The sequence below is a fragment of the Halyomorpha halys genome, unplaced genomic scaffold (assembly GCF_000696795.3).
Source record: "Halyomorpha halys isolate HHAL.00 unplaced genomic scaffold, Hhal_1.1 Scaffold242.1, whole genome shotgun sequence".
Taxonomy (NCBI): domain Eukaryota; kingdom Metazoa; phylum Arthropoda; class Insecta; order Hemiptera; family Pentatomidae; genus Halyomorpha; species Halyomorpha halys.
The window spans coordinates 139,673-148,427 of NW_027106343.1; the positions used below are offsets into that span (position 1 = coordinate 139,673).

Consider the following 8,755-nt stretch of genomic DNA (forward strand, 5'->3'; position numbering starts at 1 on the left):
CTATTGATCTTCAAATAGAAAAATAAAATAAACATGTTACTGAATTCAAACTTTGATGATTTAAAAAATATATATACGTATTTTATTGAAATATTTTGAACGATAAAATAAACAAAACTGTTAATATTTATATTACAATTGGCACCTTTACACACCCTATCAAAAGCATCGATTTATAAACACAGAACCTTTTATACTTTATATTTTATTATAAACACAAATATATGATATTTATTATATTAAATTTTATTTACTTTATAAGTTAAAGAAGTTATATAAAAAAAATTTAACTGATAAATAAACCAATGCCACCTTAAATCACATCAAGTATACATTGGAACCATTGTTCTGGGTCTTCCATCTTTGATCGTTGAGAGGGAAGGTCTCGAGCATAGTTCATCTGACTAAGCTGTTACATTATTAATTGTTCGGTAAGACTAACATTTATATTTTCTCAGATTATTCATAACTTTTTTTAATTCAATAAGTATTTTAAATCTAGTAAGAGTATTATACAATATAACAGAAGAGGAACATGGCAGGCCATCTGTGCCCATGTGCTCTAACATAGATGTGCATACAACCTACGTGCTTGAACATAGTTTTTTTATCTGTCTAAGCTATTACATGAATATTAATCATTTGGTAAGACTAATACTATTATTTTCTCTGATAATTGGTAAATTGTTTATATCGAGAAGTGTTTCTGCTCATAATAAAAGTAATTAACAAGCATAACATAAGAACATGGCTACTCAAAACAACATTTGTAATTATATTATATTTATTTATAATACATTCATATTATATTAATTATTAATAATCAACAAATTATTTAATCCTTATTATATAAAGGATTATTAAATTTCAAATTATTTATATTTATATACATAGAATAATGATTACCTATTACTTACGCATAATTTGAATTAATCAGAAGTCCACATTTTTTGGTTAATATATGTATTTATTTATTGAAATTTACAACTGTATTACAAAATACCATAAGTAAATGGGACAATCCTGTGGTAGTGCTTCAATCACTTGGTTTAATTAGAAGATCCCGTGGCCATCTTCTTTTCAGATGGCTTGGAGGATTATCAGAGATAGATAAGGATAAGAGAGATTAAGAACTAATAGGTTTGGGTGGGTAAGGATTTTGGAATGAAAGGAGGTATATCTATTTCAGTTCAACTGCGACAAATAGGATGTTGAGGTCTTTATGGATTAGTTTATTTGTGACGTAATAAGGAGCATCAAAAATTCTATGAAGGATTTTTGATTGTAAGGATTGGTTAGCAGAGGAATTTGATGGTTTGGTGGAGCTCTAAAGCTCAATTCGATATATCCAAATTGGTTTGATTATCATTGTATATTGGAGTATTTTGTGGTAAATATCATTTTTTTTTTTATACCCTCCAATGGAATAAAATATTGATTAATATATATTTTTATACTTTTACCTGTTAATCAATATTTTATTTCATAGGAGGATACAAAAAAAAAAAAAATAAAGGCACTATTCACGCTGTTTTTCAATTTCAGGCATTTTAAATATTTAACTATCTTCCTAAGCCTCCTCTTCCTATTTTAAGAAAATATTTCAAAAGTGATGTAGGACCATTGCTCTCTGAGGATCTTAGTGGGGCGGGCCCCGTCGGGATGGATTTTTTTGTGTTATGATCTCCTCTTGTGAGATTGTGGCATGTCGTGCATCGACTAACCTACTCCTAATAAGTTTTTGTATTAAATTTGAGATAAGGCTACCATGGAGGACGGGAGAGGAGGGTTTCACACTGTTTTTCAATTTCAGGCGCTTTTTAAATAATGCTCGATTGAACTATCTTAAAGTCTCCTTAACAGTATTTCAAAAGTGATATAGGACCATCGCTCCCTGGGGTCTTTGTGGGGTGGGTTCGGCCAGGATGGAAGTAGATGTCAAATTTAAATCGTTTGTCAAGTAGATGTGGTAGTAAACGGAATCTACTAGGAGTTTCTTGTCGTTTCAGTCTAGTATGAGGAGTCCTAAGTAGCGAATATGTTCAACATGCTTTAATGGGACATTAAAAAAAAGATACAGTAATACAGGAGCATAGACGTTTACGATAGAGAGTAAAGGTTAGGATTTATTTTGATTCTCCAGCTAGGACACCATTCAATACATCAATTTTGATTTTAAAATCATCAATTTTAATTGCCCAGTTATGTATACCATGGTATATATGACTGCAAGATTTTTATGCAATTGTTAGGTCATTGTTTGCAGACAGCACACGTGTCGTCATCATGTGTATAAGCCGTATAGAGAATGGTACCTAGGATATTACAATGAGGAACACCGGTGGACTGAGAAAAAAGGGATGGGTAGGACAATATTCTTAAAATTAGAATTAGATAATGATGAAATATAATTAATTCAGAATGGTTTGATAATTTAAATTAAATAAGGAGAATATGGTTGGTGTAGCGGTCATCAAAGATACACAGATAAGTTAAACTTAATGTGCTGACATTTCGTCCAGAATTTCAGGCCTTCATCAGGGTTACTCATGGGTATTGTCTTCATTGTTCCCACGTTGTTCCCCATTCTTGATGACAACACCTGAAATTCGACTACAGTTTCCTTAATCTTCTCTGGATTCAACTTAAGCTTATTTTCTTTTGCCCAGTGACTAATTCGATTCAAGTCTTCATGAACCTTCTCCGTGGCAACTGATAGGTCAGAAGATGGGAGGGAAAGATAAATTTGGAAATCATCAGCGTACAAATGGTATTGAGAATGTTAGATAAGGAGGGGAAGGTCATTGATGTAGATAGCGAAAAGGGTGGGGGATAGCGATGAATCCTGAGGGACACAATAGTTGAGGGGTAAGTCATTGATGAAGGTTTATCTAGAACCACTACGTACTGGGAATGATCGGAAAGGAAGGATTGAAACTAGCGCAAAGAACTGTTGGATAGAGGAAGATTTCTTAGATTGGTAAGAAGGATGTTGTTATCAACTGTGTCAAATGCTTTGGAGAAATATAAAAGGATAAGGATAATTGGGTTTTGGTGTTCCATGGCAGTTTGGAGGTCATGGGTCATTTTAAGGAGAGCAGGTTGTGTTGAATAGCTAGGTCGAACTGTACTGTATATTTATATGGCTTAAATAAATACTTTTTCTAATTGTTGATTTTTGTAATTATTAAATAATACTTGCAGTGAGATTATAAAATATTTTTTTGTAGCCGGTCACCTACCTCATTCCTGGTAGGATTCTGAAAGGAACTATTAGGTCCACTTGAGATTAGTACATGACACCAGCTAGTAATATAGAAAAAATGAAAGTATTTTTTATTTTTAATCATCACTTGTTTTATTTTTATTGTTCAAAAATAATTATTAATTAGTTTTTAAGCCTTTAAAAACTTAAATTACTTTGTTTAAGTAAAATAACATGTTTCATGAATTTTCATTCAAATGAAAATGTCTCATTCGAGACATTAGCAAGTCTCGTGGCCATCTCCTTTTCAGGCGCCTCGGAGAATTGTCAGGAATGGAAGAGGATGCAAGGTTAGAAACTAGAGGATTTGAGTGGTTAGGGAGTTTTTAATGGAAGGAGTGATATCTGGTTCGGGCTAGATCGGTTACATAGGGATACGAGAGAAATTCGAAGGTTTAGTGGAGCCCCAAAGCTCAACCCCGTATGTCCAAATAGGCCTTATAATAGTCATGTAAATCAGTCTTTTGTAATGAGTTAGAAGTTTAGACCGTTTGTCTAGTAAGTGCTGTAGTCGAAATCGATGTGCAGTTTCCTGTCTTTTCAGTGATGTGTAAGGATTCCAGGTTAATCGTTTGTCCAGATGTAGTCCAAGGTAGTGGATCTGTTCGACAGGGGTAAGAGTAACATTATTAAATGAAACTGTAGGGAAGTCGGTAGGTTTACGACAAAGGGTAAAGGTGATTTGATGGGATTTGTTGGAGTTTATCTTAATCCTCCAATTACGACACCATTCTTCGAGGGCTGGGATATGGGAAAATAATTCTTAATTTAGATTTATCAAATAAATTATGATTTTTGAAAGATTGTTGATTGACCTTGAGTAATATATAACAGGAAAGGGCGCTGCCAAAGAAAAAACTCAAATAGGAATAAAACTATGGAATGTGAGCCAACATTTTGTCGGAGGGCTTCATCAGTACTAAAAAAGATACAAACAACCAAAATAAAGTAACTAAGTAAAATAATAAAGATTAAATAAAGTTAACCTGAGGTGTAGCTTAATATAATTTAAAATATGTGAAAATGAACAAAGTAAATTAATTTACATTGAAGAGAACAAAGTTCTTAAATTAAGTAATAAATGTGAATTTTAAGAAAAAAAAATACTTTAATTTACTGTCTTCCTTATATTACCACCTTCCTTTTATAAATTATGAATTTTTATATACAAAATTTATAACTTTCTTTTATAGTATTAAAATAACAATGTCTTCTTCATATTATTAATATTAATAAACCTTTTTAATATTTTTCATAATATTCAATACATAACTTTTTAATTTATAATGTCTCTGTTCTGTTTTTGGTAACAGTGAGCACTTTTTGATTTTATTACAATAATAAAGTATTACAATACAATTAATACAATTAAATTATAAGTATTACAATATCACAACAATGTATTCTCGTCTAGCTGGTTTATGTTTCCCTTTCGTCAGTGCACTGTAAAGGACAAGTGTACAAACAGGAGATAGAGATTTGAAATTGGACAATCCGAAATATCATCATATTGATAATTAGATGATGTTATAAGTTTTAAGGGTGGTTTTATTTCCCATAAATTGTAATATATAGAAGTATAACCTTTGAACTATTTAATTAAAGAATTTTATTTTACTATGTAAGACTATAAAACCCCAATTTAGAAATTATGCTTTCATTCTAAATATACACCAACCCTAGTAATTAAACAAACAATTATTATTATTTTCAAATATTTTATTTTTCAGATCGCTCAATTAAAAACTATTTGGTTTATTTCTATTATATACTGACTTGCTACAATAAAGGGAAGAGAACTTGTTAATACTCAAGAATTAAGAACACAAATATTTCATAGCATACATTATTATTTGTATTGTAAAGATATGAACAAATTTAAGAATTCAACAGCTGTTGTGAAAAATAAAGAAAATATGGCAAAAAGAAGTAAGTAATTTATTAATCATATTATGTTATACTTATAGCACAATATATTAAATAATATAATTGTAATATGTTAATTAAAAATGTGAAAATTTAGTAATTAAGTTTACTTAACAGGATATAAATTATGTTGATGATATTCTTGAGTTATATCTGAGGAATATTTCAGATGTTTAAAGAGAAAAAAAAAATTTAAAGCAAGTTCAGGAAACCAAAATTGATAGGTTATGGATGTCTCATTTATTTACTATATGCTGCTTCTAAACAGACAAACAAGTCCACTTCCTCCTTGCTTCTGTGGGAATTTCAAGTAGATCCCGTAAATTGAAAACATGAGATATCGTTTTTTGGCTGTGGTTAAAAGGAGTCTTAAGACTCGTAACATTGTTATGAATTATTATAATTTTTGTAATTAACATTTTGTTGCCTACTCTTTATACTGGTTAATAGTAAAATGTTATTAACATTTCTATTTGCAATAAAATTATAAACATTTTGATGCCGAAAGTTTTATCTGGCAAGAGTGCCAGCTTTTTTGTCCCCTAAGAGGTGTCCCAGAAGCATTAATCTCATGGTAAATGGTTTTTACTATTTTTCTTTATATATATAATTGGATATAATGATGAGAAAAATCTTTAACATTACTTTCAATGAAATTGTAAAATATAGCTCTTCAATCAGAGTCTGAAGAATCCAGAATTCCTAAAAAGATTAAAGATCTCCTTGTCTCGGCTCATGATTTAAAATAAGAAACAAAGGAGGTGTCCAGATGAGCCAAATTCTCAAATGAGAAAAAAAGATTTCACGTAAGGAGTGTACTAGTGAGAGAAATGCTTGTTTTACCATTGCGAGGAGGCCAGAACAAAACTGGATTGATTACAGGTGGGGACGTAAAAAAGGGATTAACATAAAAAATTGGCAATAACAATATCAAAGGGTTAAAGGAAAATAGACAAAAGTATTAACAAAATAGATGAAATAATAGGAAAATATAGACATTTATTTCTCAATATGAGGAAAATGCTGAACGCGGTAATTCTTCTGGGTTGAATATTATTACTATTTTCAACAAATCAGTGTAAACGGAATCAAATTTTATTGATTGTTAGAAATATTAACATTAATACTATACTATTGATCGGTAAAAAAGTAGGGATTAAGATGTTAATAACACTAGTTATTCACAATGTTATCTCCAGTGTAAATCAACTATTACTAAACAGTTCTTTCTTCAGATTCCCTGTTAAACCACTTTAGAATATATAATATTATCTAATAATATACAAGTATAAACCAATTCAAGTATAACCTATTTATTTATTGCTTTAATTAAATTACCAGCTGACAGGTATGTTTTGAAGAGGTTTCTAATTCATTTTAAATTATTATTATTATCAATTTTGGTTATTTTTTTTTTTTAGGAAAAACAAAAGGAAAGTCTGTTTTTACTAAATGCAATAATTGCACCGAAGAATCTGGATCTCCCTTGAATCCTTATCAAATACCTGCATCGACATCTGGTGTAACATTAAAAAATAAACCAACAGAATATAGACAAAAATTAAGGAGCCATTCAGTAGATAAAAGATCTAAGGAGATAGGTGCTGAAACAAACATTAATAAAAGCGTAGAGTTGGCAGAAGGGTCTACAAAGAAACTAGTCGAGTGTAAATTTTGCACAAAGACTTTCACAAGACAACACTCTTTGTCAAGACACATGAGATCTCACACAAATAAAAATGATGGAAAAAATTATGGCGCCCAAACAAGTGGTCCATCAGCCAACATTGATGAACTAAATCCTAATAATGAGGATGAAATTGAAAAAGCCATTAATGAAAATTTTGAATCAGATAAGCCAAAAAACAAACCACATAAGTGTAAATTTTGCACTATGGCTTTCACAAGGCTAAAAAGTTTGTCAAAGCATATCATGACACATACAGAAGAAGGAGAGGAGCAATATGTATATTCTGTCAGTGAGAGAAGATTCTCAGGGCACAGAATAATGAGAGTGCGCTATAGAATTCCTATTGGAGAATGCCCATTTACTTGCATTCACTGCAGTAAATCTTTCAGCCAGAAAAGAAACTTGACATTGCATGAAAGAGAGCATTTCAATGAAAAATTCTATAAGTGTTCTCTTTGTCCTAAAACATTCATCAGCCCTAGAAATTGTAAAAATCATGAAAGGAGTCATGCAAATGAATGAAATATATAAATATAAAGAGTGTTTGTAAAGTTTCAAAACACGTAAGGGATTGACAAAGCATGAAAATGGTATTTATAAGTGTAATTTTTTACTTAAAGGACCCTAATAGTTTAAATTCAAAGGAAAAGATGATTAAGTTCAGATTATGTGAAAAACTTTTAACAAGAATAGTTCATTTAAAATACATTATAGAATTCATAATATACAGAAATCTTATAAGTCCAAAACTTACCGCAGAATTTATGCAAGACTTGACATATTTATGAAACACCAAAATATACACACAGGAAATAAATTAAATAAGTGTAGTGAATTTAAAATTTCACAAGGAAATTAATTTTGGCATTAATATATATTCGCATTACCATTGCAAAATATGTAAGTTTTTTTTTACTTAAATATTTGAATTAAACAGAAACTTGTCAATACATAATACAAACTGTAAATGAATCAATCAAAATTATCTTTTTAAATTGCTAATTGTGAAAATAGTTATAGTACTCTCCATGTTTAACAGAACACTGATCCAGGTCTATGCTACAAAATTGTTTTATACCAAACTAATTATGTAAAGAATAGTTTTAGTTATTAAATTCATATAACCTTAGTTGCCAAGACGTTGACAAAAAGTCAGTCAAATTAGTTGTTTGAAAATGATAAGATTTTTCATGGATGTTCATTCCATTGATTACTTGACATTATTTCAGTGATTACTTGATATTATTCTTGTTATATTCTATTCTTATGATTCATCCTCTTTATTTTCTAAACATGTAGTGAATATTTCTTCCAATTAGCTTATAATCACTATGGCAGTGGCATTTTTTTTTTTTCCTTTTCTATTTATTTTAATAACTTTAATGAAAAAAATTACATTTTTTTATTTTAATCAGAAGAGAACATTACTGTGTCAATTTAACAATTACAGAGTTTTTATTATTTCATATTTTATTTTTGGAGCGGGCAACAAAAACAATTTCATCCCGGGCTCTAAAAATCAAGTTATCCCAGGTACCAAATGGTCTATGTACACCACTGCCTATAGTTATCATAATCTATAAAATATAACATATAAATGAACATTATATAAATAGACACTGGTTCCAATAAGAAATGTTGAATAAAAAAAAAAAATATAAAATAAAAAATAAAAAATAAAGAAACACTAAATGAAATATGTAAAAATTTCTTTGAGAAGAAGTTTATAATCTTACATACAAAAAAAGAATGATTCATTTTAAATTATATACAACTTATTGTTGTATATAGTTTATTATTATTAATATATAGTAGTTTAATTAAATAATTATTTAAGTCTATAGTAGCAGTAGTAGTAGTAGTAGTAGATCAAT

The 8,755-nt window shown here is 29.5% G+C and overlaps 1 protein-coding gene across 1 annotated transcript; it reads left to right on the forward strand.

Moving 5' to 3' along the window:
- The first annotated feature begins 366 nt into the window (after positions 1–366).
- Positions 367–8,552, forward strand: LOC106680100 (putative zinc finger protein 286B). The gene is made up of 3 exons (XM_014419590.2): positions 367–431; positions 4,996–5,194; positions 6,613–8,552. Exons 2-3 carry the CDS (start codon positions 5,134–5,136, stop codon positions 7,401–7,403), a joined length of 852 nt encoding a protein of 283 aa, XP_014275076.1. The 5' UTR covers positions 367–431; positions 4,996–5,133; the 3' UTR covers positions 7,404–8,552.
- Positions 8,553–8,755: the final 203 nt, after the last annotated feature.

Bases quoted from the DNA above. Each gene is read 5' to 3' on its own strand.
- LOC106680100 (XM_014419590.2), top strand. From the start codon at position 5,134: ATGAACAAATTTAAGAATTCAACAGCTGTTGTGAAAAATAAAGAAAAT. The intron at 5,195-6,612 runs GTAAGTAATTTA...TTTTTTTTTTAG, and splicing joins AGAAAATATGGCAAAAAGAA to GAAAAACAAAAGGAAAGTCT.